Source organism: Lepidochelys kempii, chromosome 11 (genome assembly GCF_965140265.1).
Source record: "Lepidochelys kempii isolate rLepKem1 chromosome 11, rLepKem1.hap2, whole genome shotgun sequence".
NCBI classification, from domain to species: Eukaryota; Metazoa; Chordata; order Testudines; family Cheloniidae; genus Lepidochelys; species Lepidochelys kempii.
In genome coordinates, this window is record NC_133266.1 from 39,505,148 (window position 1) to 39,523,213 (window position 18,066).

At 44.0% G+C, this 18,066-nt stretch overlaps 1 protein-coding gene across 11 annotated transcripts in view; it reads left to right on the forward strand.

Annotated features, from left to right (window-relative positions):
• The first annotated feature begins 626 nt into the window (after nucleotides 1–626).
• ERICH2 (glutamate rich 2) overlaps nucleotides 627–18,066 on the forward strand; it is a 46,112-nt gene continuing 28,672 nt past the window's right edge. For 3 of the 11 annotated variants that reach the window (XM_073305795.1, XM_073305793.1, XM_073305800.1), the window contains exons 1-5: nucleotides 10,935–11,309; nucleotides 13,253–13,289; nucleotides 16,346–16,379; nucleotides 16,665–16,713; nucleotides 16,965–17,001. In XM_073305795.1, the coding sequence (XP_073161896.1) occupies nucleotides 11,180–11,309; nucleotides 13,253–13,289; nucleotides 16,346–16,379; nucleotides 16,665–16,713; nucleotides 16,965–17,001 (287 nt within the window). In that variant the 5' untranslated portion in view covers nucleotides 10,935–11,179. Of the gene's footprint in view, nucleotides 1,077–1,163; nucleotides 1,269–2,637; nucleotides 4,310–4,968; nucleotides 7,353–8,693; nucleotides 8,728–10,927; nucleotides 11,310–13,252; nucleotides 13,290–16,345; nucleotides 16,380–16,664; nucleotides 16,714–16,964; nucleotides 17,002–18,066 lie in introns of those variants that run through there. The other 8 variants (XM_073305804.1, XM_073305802.1, XM_073305796.1 and 5 more) reach the window with 7 other exon arrangements.

The following is an 18,066-nucleotide window of genomic DNA, read 5'->3' on the forward strand; positions in this document are numbered from 1 at the left end:
TGTCTCTGTGAGCAGCCTCCGCCCTGAGCACCAACTCCGCAACTCCCATTGGCCAGGAATGGCGGCCAATAGAAGCTGCAGGCCTGGCTGCCCCTGCCTGCACCAAAGAGCCACAGAGACATGCTGCCACTTCTGAGAACTGCCCCAGGTAAGCGCTGCCCAGCTGGAGCCCGCATCCCACACCCCCTCCTGCACCCAAACTTTCTCTCAGAGCCCACCCCACAGCCCTGAGCTCCCTCCTGCACCCAAACTCCCTCCCAGAGCCTGCACACTGCACCCCAGCCCTGAGCCCACTCCTGCACCCCAAATCCCTCGTGCCCATTCTCAGCTGAAGCCCACATCCCCTCCTGCATCCCAACCTTCTGACCCAGCCTTGAACCCCCTTCTGCATCCAAACTCCCTCCCAGAACCCCCCCCCCACACACTCCTGCACCCCAACCCTCTGCCCCAGCCCTGAGCCCCCTCCAGCACTCAAACTCCCTCCCAGAGCCTGCACCCCTGCCCCAGCCTGGAGAAAGTGAGTGAGGGTGGGGGAGAGCGAGTGACGGAGGGAGGCGGGATGGAGAGAGAAGGGGCGGGGCCTTGGGGTAAGGGGTGGGGCAAGGGGGTTTGGGTTTGGGAGATTGGACAGTTGACCACCCTAGTTGCTCAGGGGTGTGGTTTTTTTCATATCCATGAGCAACCTATGTTTTGCAGAGTCAGTGTTGGTGCCTTCCGCGGGGCAAGAGGGCGGAGCGCCGCCGGCGAAGCCAGCCGCACACGAGCTGCTTTGCCGCCCCGAGACAATCCGGGGCCTGCCGGTTTGAAGGAGCAGCAGGCGCCGGGCTCCCCGCTGCCCGCCCCCAGACGCGGGAGTGCCCCCCCTCCCGGCAAGAGGGAGGCCGCGGGCGGAGCCGGCCCGGACCCCTTAGTTCTGCCGGAGCGTTGCAGGCCGGGCCCTGTTCTCCTGGGCTCCGCGCCTTGGCGCCGCTGTTGCCATGGTCACGCTCCGGCAGCCAGGCCCGGCTCCCGCGCTCCGGTTCTAGTAGGAGGGAGCCGGTCACCCCGCCAGCGCGCTCGGCCTGCGATATGAACAGGTAGCGGGTCTGCTGCTTCTTTCCCGGCGCCTTTCCGTGCCTGGGGGGTGCGGCCCCTGCTTCTAAACACCCTGCTTTTGTCTCCAGGTGCGATGTGGTCTGGGCCCCACGGGCTCCCAGGACGACAACCCCCAAGGTAAGAGATTCTTCCTCTGCCCCCTGCCCCGCAGGCTGCCCACTGCAGCCCCCAAGGTAAGAGATTCTTCCTCCGCCTCCCCCCCTCCCCCCACGCTGCCCCCAAGGTAAGAGATTCTTCCTCCGCCTCCCCCCCCCCCCCACGCTGCCCACTGCAGCCCCCAAGGTAAGAGATTCTTCCTCCCCCCCTCCCCCCACGCTGCCCATTGCAGCCCCCAAGGTAAGAGATTCTTCCTCCGCCTCTCCCCCCCCCCACGCTGCCCACTGCAGCCCCCAAGGTAAGAGATTCTTCCTCCCCCCCTCCCCCCACGCTGCCCACTGCAGCCCCCAAGGTAAGAGATTCTTCCTCCCCCCCTCCCCCCACGCTGCCCACTGCAGCCCCCAAGGTAAGAGATTCTTCCTCCGCCTCCCCCCCTCCCCCCACGCTGCCCACTGCAGCCCCCAAGGTAAGAGATTCTTCCTCTGCCCCCCCCCCAACCCGGCTGCAGCCCCCAAGGTAAAATTCAGTTTTTGTCTTTTGCATGCTTTTACCCTATACAGTGCTGTACAGATTTCACAGGGGAGACCAGTGTTTCTCAAATTGGGGGGTCCTGAAGCAAAAGGGAATTGCAGGGGGGGTCACAAGGTTAGTTTAGGGGTGTCATGGTATTGCCACCCTTATTTCTGTGCTGCCTTCAGAGCTGGGTGGGCGGAGAGTGGCTGCTGTTGGCCGGACATCCAGCTCTGAAGGCAGCACACCCCCCCACACTCCCACCCCTGTAGCAGTGCAGAAGTAAGGGGTGGCAATACCATTGCCACCCCTTACTTCTGCGCTGCTGCTGGTGACTTCTCTGCCTTCAGAGCTGGGCTCCCGACTGACGGCCGCTGCTCTCCAGCTGTTCAGCTCTGAAGGCAGCACTGGCAGTGCAGGAGTAAGGGTACCAGTAGCACAACCCCCTTGGGAACCCCTTCTCTTTTGGGTCAGGACCACTACAATTACAACACTGTGAAATTTCAGACTTAAATAGCTGAAATAATAAAATTTTTAAAATCCTATGACCGTGAAATTGACCAAAATGGAATGTGAATTTGGTAGGTCCCTACTCATAGGAGTGATTTGTGGCTTAATTAGTGTCAAATTCTGCCTTCTAATGCAGGCACATTATGGGCATTAGTAATTGCTGTCCTAATCAAGAGTAGAATTTATCTTTTACTTTGATCTTCCTGGGTTGTGTAAGGCTCTATATACTTTATTATATGAATTATTTATTGTTTCCTATTCTTTAAAGTCTCCCCCCACACCTTAAATGTAGTCTTGGTAATACTCCAATAATTTATGGTACTTTTTTAATGTAAATGGTCAAATTTCATCTGCTTTTGTGGCATGGATTGAAACTACCTGTTGGCTCTTCTATTTTCAAACGTTAACTCCCCATTTTTTTGACAGACAGGATTTTCAAGAATTCAGCACAAGACACTTGATGCAAATATCCTTCATATCTCAGATGTGCATATAGCAATCAGGATCTCAGGAATGCATCCTGCACAGTTGTAAATCCTACACAGAGTTACTCAATATCTCGTTGGTGAAAGCCACTTGACATCAAGACATTTTTATTGCACTGTCTTGTTAGGCCTAATTTTGTTTTTAGTATCTGGTATTATATCATCACAGTTCATGTTGTTGAGCGTTAAGATTGTGTCAGTGCTTCCATTATAAAACTCTCTTTTTCAGAACTTTGTAATTTTTCTGTAAAATCTCCCCTACTCCTAGGCCGAAATTTGGTATACCAAGTCTAAAGAAGGTTTGTTGTTGTTTTTTTTTTTGTTAACAGAAAGCTTTTTAAAGCTGAGAATGAAATATATGGGTTTGCTGGTTTCAAAAGCATGTAAAAATACACTTGTATAACTTGAAAGCTAATTTAGTTTAAAGTACAATCTGACACATGAATAGTCCCGACTTCACTGAAATCCCTTTTTTTTATATTAAAAGTTATTAATGTGAGTGGTAACCTTTGTAAAGGTGCTTAATTTCTATAAGAAAAAAAAATCAGCTATTTTTTTGAACCTAAGTACATATTTACACTGTAGACTATAGGATTTGGTAAGTTCCATTGTCTGCATATTTAAAACATTTTGGCTGGCACAGGTCACTGGTACTGAGGTACAGAAATGTTCATGTCTACAGCATCAGTCCATTACAGCTCGTATTCTTAGCCCTGGTCTACACTACGAGTTTAGGTCGAATTTAGCAGCATTAGATCGATTTAACCCTGCACCCGTCAACACAACGAAGCCATCTTTGTCAACTTAATGGGCTCTTAAAATCGATTTCTGTACTCCTCCCCAATGAGGAGATTAGCGCTGAAATCAACATCGCCGGGTCGAATTTGAGGTAGTGTGGATGCAATTTGACAGTAATGGGATAGCTCCTGGAGGCCAGAGTGCTCCATTGTGACTCCTCTGGACAGCACTCTCAACTTGGATGCACTGGTCAGGTAGACAGGAAAAGCCCCGCAAACTTTTGAATTTCATTTCCTGTTTGGCCACTGTGGCAAGCTGATCAACACAGGTGACTGTGCAGATCTCATCAGCAGAGGTGACCGTGGAGTCCCAGAAGTCGCAAAAGAGCTCCAGCATGATCCGAACGGGAGGTACTGGATCTGATCACTGTATGGGGAGACGAATCCGTGCGATCAGAACTCCGTTCCAAAAGATGAAATGCCAGAATATTTGAAAAAATCTCCAAGGGCATGAAGGACAGAGGCTATAACAGGGACCCACAGCAGTGCCACATGAAACTTAAGGAGCTCAGGCAAGCCTATCAAAAATCAGAGGCAAACACCTGCTCAGGGTCAGAGCCCCAAGCATGCCGTTTCTATGATGAGCTGCATGCAATTCTAGGGGGTTCCCCTACAACTACACCATACCTGTACGTGGACTCCTGCAAGGGAGTCTCACGCAACAGGGATGAGGATTTTGGGGATGAGGAAGATATAGTGCACGCCAGGCAAGCGGAGAAACCGTTCTCCCTGACAGCCAGGAACTGTTTATCGCTCTGGAGCCAATACCCTCTCAACCCGGGCTTCCGGACCTTGAAGGAGGAGAAGGCACCTCTGGTGAGTGTACCTTTGTAAATATAATACACTGTTTAAAAGCAAGCGTGTTTAATGATTAATTTGTCCTGAAGACTTGGGATGCATTCTCGGCCAGTATAGCTACTGGAAAAGTCTGTTAACATCTCTGGCGATGGAGCTGAAATCTTCCAGGGACATCTCAATGAAGCTGTCCTGGAGATACTCCCAAAGCCTTTACAAAAGGTTTCTGGGGAGGGCAGCCTTAATTCGTCCCCCACGATATGACACTTTACCACAGCAGGCCAGTAGCACATAGTCTGGGATAATTGCATAAGAAAGCATGGCAGCATGTGGTCCCGGTGTTTGCTGGCATTCAAGCAACATCCGTTCTTTATCTCTCTGTGTTATCCTCAGGAGGGTGATATCATTCATGGTCACCTGGTTGAAATAGGTGAATTTTATTCAGGGGACATTCAGAGGTGGCCATTCCTGCTGGGCTGTTTGCCTGTGGCTGAAAAGAAATCATTCCCACTGTTAGCCACGCGGTGTGGGGAGGGGTGAAGCAATCATCCCAGAGAATTGGGTGTGAGGGGGGTTTCATTGGGTTTATGCTGCACGTTAACTTGAAAACATCAGCCCCTCCTTTTAAATGGCCAATGTGTCTTTTTCAATTTTACTCTCCCTTTTTTTTCCTCCCGCAGCTGCAAATGTTTCAACGCTGCCCCTAGCATCTCCGTCCCAGAGGCTAGCGCAGTTAAGAAAGTGAAAAAAACGCATGCGCGATGAAATTTTCTCTGAGCTCATGCAGTCCTCCCGCATTGGAAGAGCCCAGCAGAATGCGTGGAGGCAGACAATGTCAGAGTCCAGAAAAGCACAAAATGAACACGAGGACTGGAGGGATGTGCGAGAGGATAGATGGCTGGAGCAACAGGAGAGGTGGCAGCAGCGTCATGAGAGGAGGCAGGATGCAATGCCGCGGCTACTGGAGGATCAAATTGATATGCTCCGGTGTATGGTTGAGGTGCAGGAAAGGCACAGACTGCCACTGCAGCCCCTGTGTAATCAATCACCCTCCTCCCCAAGTCCCATAGCCTCCTCACCCAGATGCCCAAAAACGCGGGGGCTCCGAGCACCCAAGCACTCCACCCCAGAGGACTGCCCAAGCAACAGAAGGCTGGCATTCAATAAGTTTTGAAGTGCATTGTGCCTTGTCCTTTCCTCCTCCTTCTCCACCCTTCCCGGATTGCCTTGGCAGTTATCCCCCTATTTGTGTGACAAATTAATAAAGAATGCATGAATTTGAAACAACAATGGCTTTATTGCCTCTACAAGCAGTGATTAAAGTGGAGAGGGGAGGGCCATTGGCTTACAGGGAAGTAGAATGAACCAAGGGGATGGGTTTTCATCAAGGAGAAACAAACAGAACTGTCACACCGTAGCCTGGTCAGCCATGAAACTGTTTTTCAAAGCTTCTCTGATGCGCAGCGCGCCCTGCTGTGCTCTTCTAATCGCCCTGGTGTCTGGCTGTGCGTAATCAGCGGCCAGGCGATTTGCCTCAATTTTCCACCCCACCATAAACGTCTCCCCCTTACTCTCACAGATATTGTGAAGCACACAGCAAGCAGTAATAACAATGGGAATATTGGTTTCACTGAGGTCTAACTGAGTCAGTAAACTGCACCAGCGTGCTTTTAGACATCCAAATCCACATTCTACCACCATTCTGCACTTGCTCAGCCTATAGTTGAACAGCTCCTGACTACTGTCCAGGGTGCCTGTGTATGGTTTCATAAGCCATGGGATTAAGGGGTAGGCTGGGTCCCCAAGGAGAACTATAGGCATTTCAACATCCCCAATGGTTATTTTCTGGTCTGGAAAGTAAGTCCCTTGCTGCAGCCATTCCCACAGACCAGAGTTCCTAAAGATGCAAGCGTCATATACCTTTCCCGGCCATCCCACGTTGACGTTGGTGAAACGTCCCGTGAGATCCACCAGTGCTTGCAGCACCATTGAAAAGTACCCCTTCAGGTTTATGTACTGGCTGCCTTGGTGCTCCGGTTCCAAGATAGGGATATGGGTTCCGTCTATCGCCCCACCACAGTTAGGGAATCCCATTGCTGCAAAGCCATCACCTGTAACCTGCACATTTCCCAGAGTCACTACCCTTGATATCAGCAACTCAGTGGTTGCATTGGCTACTTGGATCACAGCAGCCCCCGCAGTAGATTTGCCCACTCCAAATTGATTCCCGACTGACTGGTAGCTGTCCGGTGTTGCAAGCTTCCAGAGGGCTATCACCACTCGCTTGTGAACTGTGAGGGCTGCTCTCATCTTGATATTCTTGCGCCTCAAGGCAGGGGAAAGCAAGTCACAAAGTTCCATGAAAGTGCCCTTATGCATGCGAAAGTTTTGCAGCCCCTGGGAATCATCCCAGACCTGCAACGCTATGCGGTCCCACCAGTCTGTGCTTGTTTCCCGGGCCCAGAATCGGCATTCCATGGCATGAGCCTGCCCCATTGCCACCAGGATGGCTAAATTGCCGGTGCCCATGCTTTGAGAGAAGTCTATGTCCATGTCCTCATCACTGCGCTGCCATCGCTTCCTCGCTTGCTTTTGCAGGTTCTGGTTCTGCATATACTGCATAATGCGCGAGGTATTTACAATACTCATAACTGCGCGGTGATCTGAGCGGGCTGCATGCTTGCCGTGGTATGGCGTCTGCAGGAGAGCAGAGTTGCAGGGGAAGTGGTGGTTGGATGACCAGTTTGGAGACCTACTGTACCGTCTGCTGCCAGAACACAACAGCTGAGCGGGCTGCACGCTTGCCGTGGTATGGAAAGACAAGAGCAGCCAAGCAGAGTTGCAGCAGAAGCGGCAGATGACGACAGAGGACCTGCGAGACCACCAGGAGAGCAGAGTGGCAGTGGAAGCGGTGGATGACGATGGTCATATAGAGGATCTGTGAGGTGGATTCATAGCAGCAGGAGAGCAGAGTGGCAGTGGAAGCGGTCATTCGATGACTATGGTTTGCAGACCTAGTGCACTGTATGCTGAAAGCAGTATGGCGGCCGCACGGGGAAAAAAGGTGCGAAACGATTGTCTGCCATTTCTTTTACGGAGGGAGGGGTGACTGATGACCTGTACCAAAACCACCCGAGATAATGTTTTTGCCCCATAAGGCATTTGGAGCTCAACCCAGTATTCCAATGGGCAGCGGAGACTGCGGGAAATGTGGGATAGCCACCCACCGTGCAACGCTCTGAAAGTTGACACTAGCCTCGGTACTGTGGACGCACTCCGCTGACTTAATTCGCTTAGTGGGGACACACACAATCGACTGTATAAAATCTCTTTCTAAAAATCGACTTCTATAAATTGGACCTAATTTCGTAGTGTAGACATACCCTTAGTGCTTGAGAAGTTACCATCTGGTGGCTGCATGAGATGTGATTGGTGTTCTCAGTGTGGCTACTAGTGAAAAAGTATCCACATCGTAAAAATTATCACCATAATTGCTATTAGTTTCAGCAGTAAAGCCACGGACTAAATGGGCATGAAGAATGCATTACCCTCCAACCCATAGAGATGGTCCATTCGAATCAGATTAGTGCCATATTGGCAGGGCAATATAGGAAAGCTTTTACTGTCATTGTCCCAGACTGACAGCCCTGGAGACTGAAGTCCCTCTTTCACTGGTTTTGATGAGCACTGAATTCACATGATTTTGTTTAGAAAAATATAGGTGTACAGTTACATAATTATCTGATGAACTTAGTGCTAAATTCTCCTCTGAGAAGGGTGTGTATAAAAATGCCAAGAAGTCTACTGTCAGATTTTTTTTCCCAATGATTTCTTAAGTTTCACTGTGTATGATTCTCCACTCTGTCACACCAGTGACCAAATACAACAATAGAAATACAGCTGGCCAAGTAGAACCCTTTTTCAAAAGGGGATAGCAGATTGGGGGAGCACAAAAACCCATACTAGTAAATAGGGGAGAGAGGCATTGGGCGACTGCTACCAGGGATCCACAAACACTACCAGTTAAGGAGTTGGAGAGCTGATCTTTTTTACTGTCATTATATGGAATTGGGATTTTTGTAGCTGCTTAACATACAGTTAGGAAATTGTATGTCACAGAAATATATTTTTGTATACTTCATGTCAATCCCTTTCACAAATAGTTCTGTTTTTGAGTCAGAAGAAAAGTTGTAGACATCTATCTGAGGTATGCAATCAGACAATTTGTAGCATATAGAAAGTTTGTCACATAACAGGCTAACTGATTCTGTTTAAAAGAACATTTTGAAGAATTATCTAGTCGGATGAATATCGATATTCATCCAACAAATTTGTTTACTGTCCCCATAAAATAAAATGTGTTTCTTAATGATAACTTGAATTTTTTTCCTGTCAATTTTTTCAGGTCTCTGGAATGCTGGAAGTGATTGGACCAGATGGTACTTGTTATAAGTTATCAATTAATACAATTGTTTTAAAAGTGAAGAATTGTGTTATTATTTCCAACATTTGAATTTAAAAAACTGTAGCTATTATATTTGCTTGTAAAATCATAAGTAAGCATATTTTTTTCATCCAGATGTTTTTATTTTCTCAAACGGAAGGGTTTTTTTTTCATTTTTTTAAGAAATGTCCCTCATATTTGCAGCTTGTCTTTCAGAGTGGCCACATTCACGCTTTTTCAAAGCTAATAGCAGTATAGTGATGTGGATCTACTTAGTGGTGTTATCCTGTGAATTATGTAGTTCACATCTCTGCTTTCCAGGAAATTGCACAGACCAAGGAGTAAGAATCTGCTAACAAGCTTAGAGACTTAGTATGGAAATACATATGTGAATTCCCAGTCCTGCTTCCAAGTTTCAAATTAAAAATGAAGGGAAATCTTTTCAACACCTCCTCATGGTAAAAACATAAATTCAGATCATGAATTGGGTGTGATCCACGATGGTACTTAGGCAGTTAAGTCTCATTTTCAGGCACCGCTGTTATCCATAAAACTCCTGCTCAATTGCCTTCTAACCCTGTAGGTGCCTTGTCATAAATATAAAGGGCAGGGTAAACACCTTTAAAATCCCTCCTGGCCAGAGGAAAAATCCTTTCACCTGTAAAGGGTTAAGAAGCAAGGATAACCTCGCTGGCACCTGACCAAAATGACCAATGAGGAGACAAGATACTTTCAAAAGCTGGGAGGAGGGAGGAAAACAAAGGGTCTGTGTCTGTCTGTGTGATGCTTTTGCCGGGGACAGAACAGGAATGGAGTCTTAGAACTTAGTAAGTAATCTAGCTAGATATGTGTTAGATTATGATTTCTTTAAATGGCTGAGAAACTAAGCTGTGCTGAATAGAATGGATATTCCTGTCTGTGTGTCTTTTTGTAACTTAAGGTTTTGCCTAGAGGGATTCTCTATGTTTTGAATCTAATTACCCTGTAAGGTATTTACCATCCTGATTTTACAGAGGTGATTCTTTTTTACTTTTTACTTCTATTAAAATCCTTCTTTTCAGAAACTGAATGCTTTTTCATTGTTCTTAAGATCCAAGGGTTTGGATCTGTGGTCACCTATGCAAATTGGTGAGGATTTTTACCAAACCTTCCCCAGGAAGTGGGGTGCAAGGGTTGGGAGGATTTTGGGGGGAAAGACATTTCCAAACAACGCTTTCCTAATAAAAATAAACCCAGATAAACATTTGGTGGTGGCAGTGGAAGTCCAAGGGCAAAGGGTAAAATAGTTTGTACCTTGGGGAAGTTTTAACCTAAGCTGGTAAAAGTAAGCTTAGGAGTTTTTCACGCAGGTCCCCACATCTGTACCCTAGAGTTCAGAGTGGGGAAGGAACCTTGACATGCCTCAACTCATTCAGCGCCTAAGTTTTTATCACTGAGCATGTGTGCTGCAGTCTCACTAGGCAGCTGGGCGCCCATTTCCTCCCTGAGTCAGGCTTCAGTGTGCATGCTTTAGTTACTTGGGCACGTATCTCCTGCCTGAGTTCCAGAGCAAGTCACAAGCTGGGGAAGATAGTCATTCAGCTGCCTAAGTTGCGTGTGGGGACCTGATCTGGGAGGCATGAGCAGAGGCCACCTAACAGATCTTGCCCCTCAGGTGAGTTCACACAAGACAGCCAGGAGTTTGGGTCGGAGGAGGAAGAATTCCCTTATAAACTCGTGGATAGGCTACTCACGTAGTCCCCTCTCCTGCTGAGAGGGACAGCGGATTTGAACAGGGATTGTCCACTTCTCAGGTGACTGCCCTAACCATGAGGCATTGTAATGCTTTCCCTGTCCCAATTAATATTTAATTATTCAATTATTTAATAGAAGTGGAACAACTTCAACATGCAGGATTTGAGGGAGACCCACGTTGGAATATTTCATAACACGCATCTGTTCAAATCACTTTTCCTCAGAAGGAGGGTGGACTTGAACTGAGGGCCTCCCACTTCCTGGGTGAGAATCCTATCTGCTAGGCAAAAGGGTGTAAGGGAGGTGGTCCTCTTCCTCCTCCTCCTCCTCCCGTCTGTTTTGTATGAACTCACCTGAAGGGTCCGATCCAGTAGGCAGTCTCTGAGTAAGTCTACCATATTGGGCCCCTGCATGTGACTTAAGCTTCAAATGCCTGTCTTCCCTGGTTTGTGGATTGCAAGCAGAGATGGGCACCTCCCTGCACCCTAGACTTAGGCACCTATCTCCATGAGACGGACAGGTTTTAGCACACATCTGATTGATGTTGCCCATTGGTTGGCTTCGGTGGCTGCCCACCTAGTATGCTGGCTTTGAAGATCACAGTCTAAGGCTCCTATCTCTCCCCATTCATTGTATAGGAGCTTAGGCGCCTACCTCAGGCTTTGTGGATCACAGTGCTGTTCTTGTGATTTTTCTAGAAGCCAGGTGCTACAATGATCAGCATCACAACACCTAAGTCCCTTCCTGCATCTGGGCCTTTGAAACTGTACTGCACACCTGGCTGTGTCATAAAACTGGAACTCCGTGTACCATATGCAAACTTTGGAAATGAACTGTCTAACAGTCTGTATTTATTCAGTTAATTGTACATACTTCTTACATTTATAAAGTCATCTTGCTGTAGTTTTTTTGGTTCAGTGATCCCAAAAGGTTTTTAATTGTCTGTATTTATTTATATAATGATACACACAATTTTTTTATAAAGAAAACTGGCCCTATTTCTGGTTTATAATTATTCAGAAGGAAAGAAGGTTGTTAAAATATCTTCTGTTGGCAGTTGATGAATACATTAGATCGTCTATACCATGTATGCTCTGTCCTTTCAGCATAGAGTCAATGGTTCAGTATAACATGTTTGGAATATACGGCAAGCCATTGAGCACATGCCATTGATGACCAGGGACTCCATTGAGTATGCTTAGGTAGATGTTACTCTAGAGTACTGCAGTATTTCACAGTTCTTCCTGGCTTTCACGTCTCTTCCTGGCTGTTTTCTAAATTTGATCTACATTCATTCACAGAAGAGTGTTAATGAACAAATAGTTCTAAAACCTTTAGAAAGGAAGGAAGACCATACAGAATAATAGAACTTCACAAGATTTTAAAAATCTCCTTTAGTCTACTGAATAAATGTAACTTGTGAAAAATATTTTAGGTGTCTTCTGAGTGATGTCAATGGGAATTTGCCCTTGATTATATGGTAGCAGGGTCTGGTCTTTAAACTTTCCAGAAAAACTGAATATAAATTGGCTTTATGCACCCAAATTGTTTTACAATAACATTATGCAGAACAAGAAAAATTAGTGATCATTATGCACTCAACAAAGATTCATATTATCTTATACTGTACACTTAGACTGTTTTATAACTGAGGAAAGGAATGTTGACAAGACTACGGGATTTATCCCTGACTCTAAAAGTTCTATGTGATTAACTTCTACTTGGATAGCCATGTGATATAGACAATATGAACCTTGGTTTAATGTCTCATCAGAGGTACAGTATTCTTAATTCCATTTTCAGCACTGGTTATAAGCCCTAATTCTAGTATGAAATTTGGACCCACAGTCTTCTTGTCCATGGATGAGTGCTACCAAATGAATTATAATTAAACTAAGAAAATTGTAATTTACTTTTTTAAAATTATATTTTACAATAGTTTGATATCAAAAAGGAAATGTACAAAGATAAGATTCTTGAGTTAGTCTCACATCACCAACACTAAGTCTGTTCTATGTGACATTTACAGTCCTCCATATATAAAGGAAAAGAAGACAGATAATACAGAAACATTTTTAAAAATGGCATTGTATCAGAGATTTTTGAACACCCAGGTAAAGTCAGGGAGAAAATTAATATATAAAGTGAAAAGTGCTAATGTAATGTATAAATTGACATCTTAGCAATCCATTAATAGCTCAGTGTTTTGAAATATTCAGTGCTTCAAAAATTTTCTGTTGTCCGGTTTTATAAACCATTTTCTTATATCAGAAGGGTAGCCGTGTTAGTCTGGATCTGTAAAAGCGGCAAAGAGTCCTGTGGCACCTTATAGGCTAACCAACATATTGGAGCATAAGCTTTTGTGGGTGAATACCCACTTCGTCGGATGCATGTAGTGGAAATTTCCTGCCTTATAGACTAACCGACGTATTGGAGCATAAGCTTTCGTGGGTGAATACCCACTTCGTCGGATGCATGTAGTGGAAATTTCCTGCCTCTGGAAATCTCCACTACATGCATCCGACGAAGTGGGTATTCACCCACGAAAGCTTATGCTCCAATACGTCGGTTAGTCTATAAGGTGCCACAGGACTCTTTGCCATTTTCTTATAGGCTCACTAATAATTATCAAGTGGTACGTTGGTATATATATAGAAACTTTGTCCGCCCAACGTTAACTGTACACTTTGATAATGAACTAATTGTGAATAGAAAAATATACAGTTTGAAAAAACATGGTCTGTTCTGTGTTGTGCTTAATACATCATGTACATCTTTCTGTTTAGATGGATTTATTCTGGAAGCCTGCTTGACAATGTCAAGGTAAGAAAAGAAAGACGCAGTCTAGGCCCCAAAAAAATTCCAGAAGTTTTCTGTTGTGTAAGACAAGCTGTAAAGAAATGTGAGATGTGTGAATTTGGGGAGACCTGGTGGTAGAGGAAGAGTCAAGGCGATCTGCTGATGGCCTCCCACATCCACCATCTATTGGTCTATTCCAGGGATTGGCAACCTGGCAGGCTGCGGGCTGGTTTGTTTACCTGCAGCGTCTGCAGCTTTGGCCGATTGCAGCTCCCACTGGCTGTGGTTCGCTGTCCCAGGCCAATGGGGGCTGCGGAAAGCAGTGCACGCCAAGGGATGTGCTGGCCGCCCTTCCCGCAGCCCCCATTGGTCTGGGAAGGCGAACCACGGCCAGTGGGAGCTGCGATTGGCCAAACCTGCGGACACTGCAGGTAAACAAACCTGTCTGGCCCGCCAGCAGCTTTCCCTGGCAGGCCGCGGGCCAAAGGTTGCCGATCCCTGGTCTATTCTTTCCTTTATACGTATTTAAAAGTAAGTGAAATGAGTTTTCATTGGCTCAGTATATAATAATATGCAATCTTTGGGGCCAAAAAGCTTCCTTTTTTAGGTTTTGGAAGTTTCTACCAAAACCATAATATATATAAAATGGATTGTTTTATTTGTTTACTGTGATTTGCAATGATACAATACAAAGTGTTACATTCAATTACCATTTCAGATGTTAAAGGTTCTTCTATTGCATTAAATTGATCAAGCACAAGAGGAGTCATGCCCTGTGGTTAAATCAAAATTTTAATACAAAAAGGGCACATTGTGAAAGATAAAAAAAGGTTAAATATAGCATTTATTATAATTGTTGTGATATGACTGTAAAATGTCATATTTTCAAGCACTTCCTTAACAGTTAAATTCACATCTTGTACTTTGAATATTATAGATTTGTGCTCGTGATGCTTAGTTCTGGTTGAGAAAAATGTATCTTTTCAGTTAACTCATACCTGTTCCCAGCCCAAAGGAGACTTTTTTATTCTGTTTTTTTAAACATTTTGAGTCTGTCCCATATTGATTAGGTCCCTATCAAGGTGGCTTCTGGCCCACAATAATTCTGACCTCTCTGTGTTGCACAGCTCCACAGGCTGCTCCTGAATCTGCGAGCTATCTCCTCTATTTGTCAGCGATAGTATGCCATGCAAGTTTCCATAGGAGTAGGGTGTTGTACATATTTGTTCTCGATGCCAGACAGCAGAAACATTATTTGACTCCTCTTGCTCCCTCCTTCCTTCCACAGTAGTTTAATGAACAGGAGCTGTCTGCCACCTGTTGTCTCTTAGATAAGTTTTAGAAATGTAAAGAAGCTTAAAGAAATATTCTTAGCCATTAACAGACCAAAGATATGTCTCCCCTGCTAGTTCTGGAGTAATTTTCTTGTGTAGGTCTGTCATAAATATAAAGGGAAATGGTAACCACCTTTCTGTGTAGAGAACTATAAAATCCTTCCTGGCCAGAGGCAAAACCCTTTCACCTGTAAAGGGTTAAGAAGCTAGGATAACCTCGCTGGCACCTTACCAAAATGACCAATGAGGAGACAAGTTACTTTCAGAGCTGGGGTAGGGGGGAACAAAGGTTTGGTCTGTCTGTGTGATGCTTTTGCCGGGAACAGATCAGGAATGCTCTTCATAACTCTTCAGAACTTCTGTTAAGTTACTAAGTAATCTAGCTAGAGATGCGTTAGATTTCCTTTTTTTAAAATGGCTGGTAAATAAGCTGTGCTGAATGGAATGTATATTCCTGTTTTTGTGTCTTTTTGTAACTTAAGGTTTTGCCTGGAGGGATTCTCTATGTTTTGAATCTGATTACCCTGTAAGGTTTTTACCACCCTGATTTTACAGAGGTGATTCTTTTACTTTTTCTTTAATTAAAATTCTTCTTTTAAGATCCTGATTGCTTTTTCATTGTTCTTAAGATCCAAGGGTTTGGGTCTGTGTTCACCTATGCAAATTGGTGAAGATTTTTATCAAGCCTTCCCTAGGAAAAGGGGTGTAGGGCTTGGGGGGGATATTTTGGGGGGAAGATGTCTCCAAGTGGACTCTTTCCCTGTTCTTTGTTTAACAAGCTTGGTGGTGGCAGCGTAGGGTTCAAGGACAAGGCAAAGTTTGTACTTGGAGGAAGTTTTTAACCTAAGCTGGTAAGAATTTGCCTCGGGGGTCTTTCATGCAGGTCACCACATCTGTACCCTAGAGTTCTGAGTGGGGAAGGAACCTTGACAAGGTCCAACCTCATGGCTTTAATAGGAGTGGAGAAAAAAGAGGACTACATGGACCCAGATTAGGGAGTCGTAGAGTGTAGGGCATGGCAAGTTTATTTTAATGAATCTCTAATGGTGAAAAGACTGGTGTAAATTGGACATTTAAAAAAAAAATCACTCTGTGGGTTAAAATGCCTGCACCTGGTTACATCATTGCTGTGTGGTGGTGTACTGGTGCTACACAGTATAAAAAGTCCTAGTTTAGATAAGGGCTAACCTATACTGAGGAAAGTTGGCTCACAATAGAGAAACAAGATTTTCTGAAATCATATTGTAATCACCTGTGCCCTGTCTACACTAAATAGCTTACTTACAATATTAGTAATACCATTGCAGCTGAAAGTGTTTTGTATCTACTAATATTCCAATTCAGAAAAGCTCTTAAAGACATATTTAAGTCCTAGTGAGCTCAGTAGTAAAAACGTAAGGGATTTACAGAATAGGGGATGGACTTAAGTGTGTGCTTAAGTGCTTTGCTGAATCAGATCATAAATCTGGTTATAATTCTTTCTAGTGTGGGTGTGGGCCCTAATGGCGAACCCAGCATCCTAGGCTAGTACAAACCCGGGAAAAGGCCTGTGTATTTTTTGTTGAGTCAGACTTTAGAGGCCAGATTAAGTAATTGTTGCAGTAATTGCAGTTGTGTAAGAATTTGGTGCCTTCCAGATTTATTTTATTTTATTTTGTTTTGCTACCACGTGTCCACTTGAACAAACAGAAATTCCAGTGTTCAAGGAGTATATGTGTTAATACAAATGTCTGTGTTTTCTACTAGGCAGAACTGTTTAGAAAGGATAGATACCATAAAGGTAAGACTTAGTTTTCCATAGGATTTACTTCGGCATCTCTTTCATGGGCAATTGATGTGTTTTGTTCTTCATTTAGCTATTGCTATTGAAAAACAATAGCTACTGCTATTTGAATTTTTGTATGTGTGGTGAAGAAATTTCAAAGCTCCAATTCTGAATGCTGGTGTGGAATTCTGTTAAGGTTACTGGGAATTTGCATCACTGCAAGAACCCTCATAAATGCGGGATGGGTGTCTTAAGTAATTACAGCGGGTTTCATTTTTAATGTTACTATTGTTATTTTAGGACCAAAAGAATGGACAAAATGGCAGATTACATGTGTTTGGTCCAAAAGGTAAGTGACCTAATAATGATTTAGTATTGGGGGGGAGAAATTTTTTTTTTTTATTATGTGTTAGCTTTCCCTGATGATTTTAAAAAAATCCAGTAAGCAAGTTTTTGAGTAGTTTAGCAGTGCAAATTTTATTTGCAACTTTGAAACGTTTTACAATATCTGTCACAGTCAAAGAAAGTTTAGAATTGAAAATCAGAATTTGTATTAAGTAAATCAGAACTTGAAACAGCTGTTGTTCATTTGTTTTTTAGAAGAAGTGGTTATTGAACCAATTCAAACAATGCCATGGTAAGATGATGTCTTTGGTTTTGCAGCTGATCTATTACATGCCTTTTTAAGCAATTAGAGCTAGATAATGAAATCATTTGTCACCCAATTAATTTTGAAAGACTGGAAATGCATGGATTAACGTTTGGTTCAGTTGGCACCATTATTATTTAGATGGGGTATTTAAAATAGAATTTAAATCTTGATGATATTGTAGAAGTACATATTGTTTAAATTAAGGCCTTTAAATTTTGAGTTATTGAATAGTTATTTTCTTTGTTTGATTTTTTTTTTTTTTACTGTTGTAGAATATACTTACATAAAATTTTCAGAAACTATGAAAACATTTTCTGTTGTGCATACTCTTTTGGTTTGAAAATAATAATAGAATTCATGTATAAACTGAAATTAGTTGATTAAAATTTAATGGAAGATTTATCTAAAAGTCAGATTCTGTATCACTGAAGTCAGCAAGAGCTTTGCTATTAGCCATAATAAGTGCAAGTTCAGGCCGTGAATGATCTCAATTACTTTGAAAATATCAGCCATTATATTTAAGATTCTTATGAGGTTAAGTGAAAACTGTGAAAATTTTTCCAAAATAAGTTACCGTGGCTCTTAGACTGCTTCCATAAAAGTCAACAGAAACCTCCCATCGACTTCAGTGGAACAGGATCACACATCATGACAAGATCCCTTCATCCATGTAAGCAGTCAAAGGGCAGGTGCCACAGTACAGTAAATGATCTAAGATCACATTTTTTTAGAAGTGGTTTCTAAATTTGGATTGTAGACTTTGTACACATGAAAGGGTATGTATGAAAAATTGTGAATATTCTTGTTAAAGGCTGTCTGAAAATTTGTCCCCTGGTGATTATCCATGATTGCTCCAAAATATCCTTCCTTCCTTTATTGTCATGTCCATAAAACTCAGTGTGGAGTGCCAGTTTTTTATCTCATTTACACAAGTGTAAACCTGGAGTAACTCCAAAGACTAAATGGGTCAAACTGTTAAAAGGGAACTCTTGTTCCTGGATATATTCATTTTCATATTTTTGTGCATGCAAACTGTATTTACACATGTAA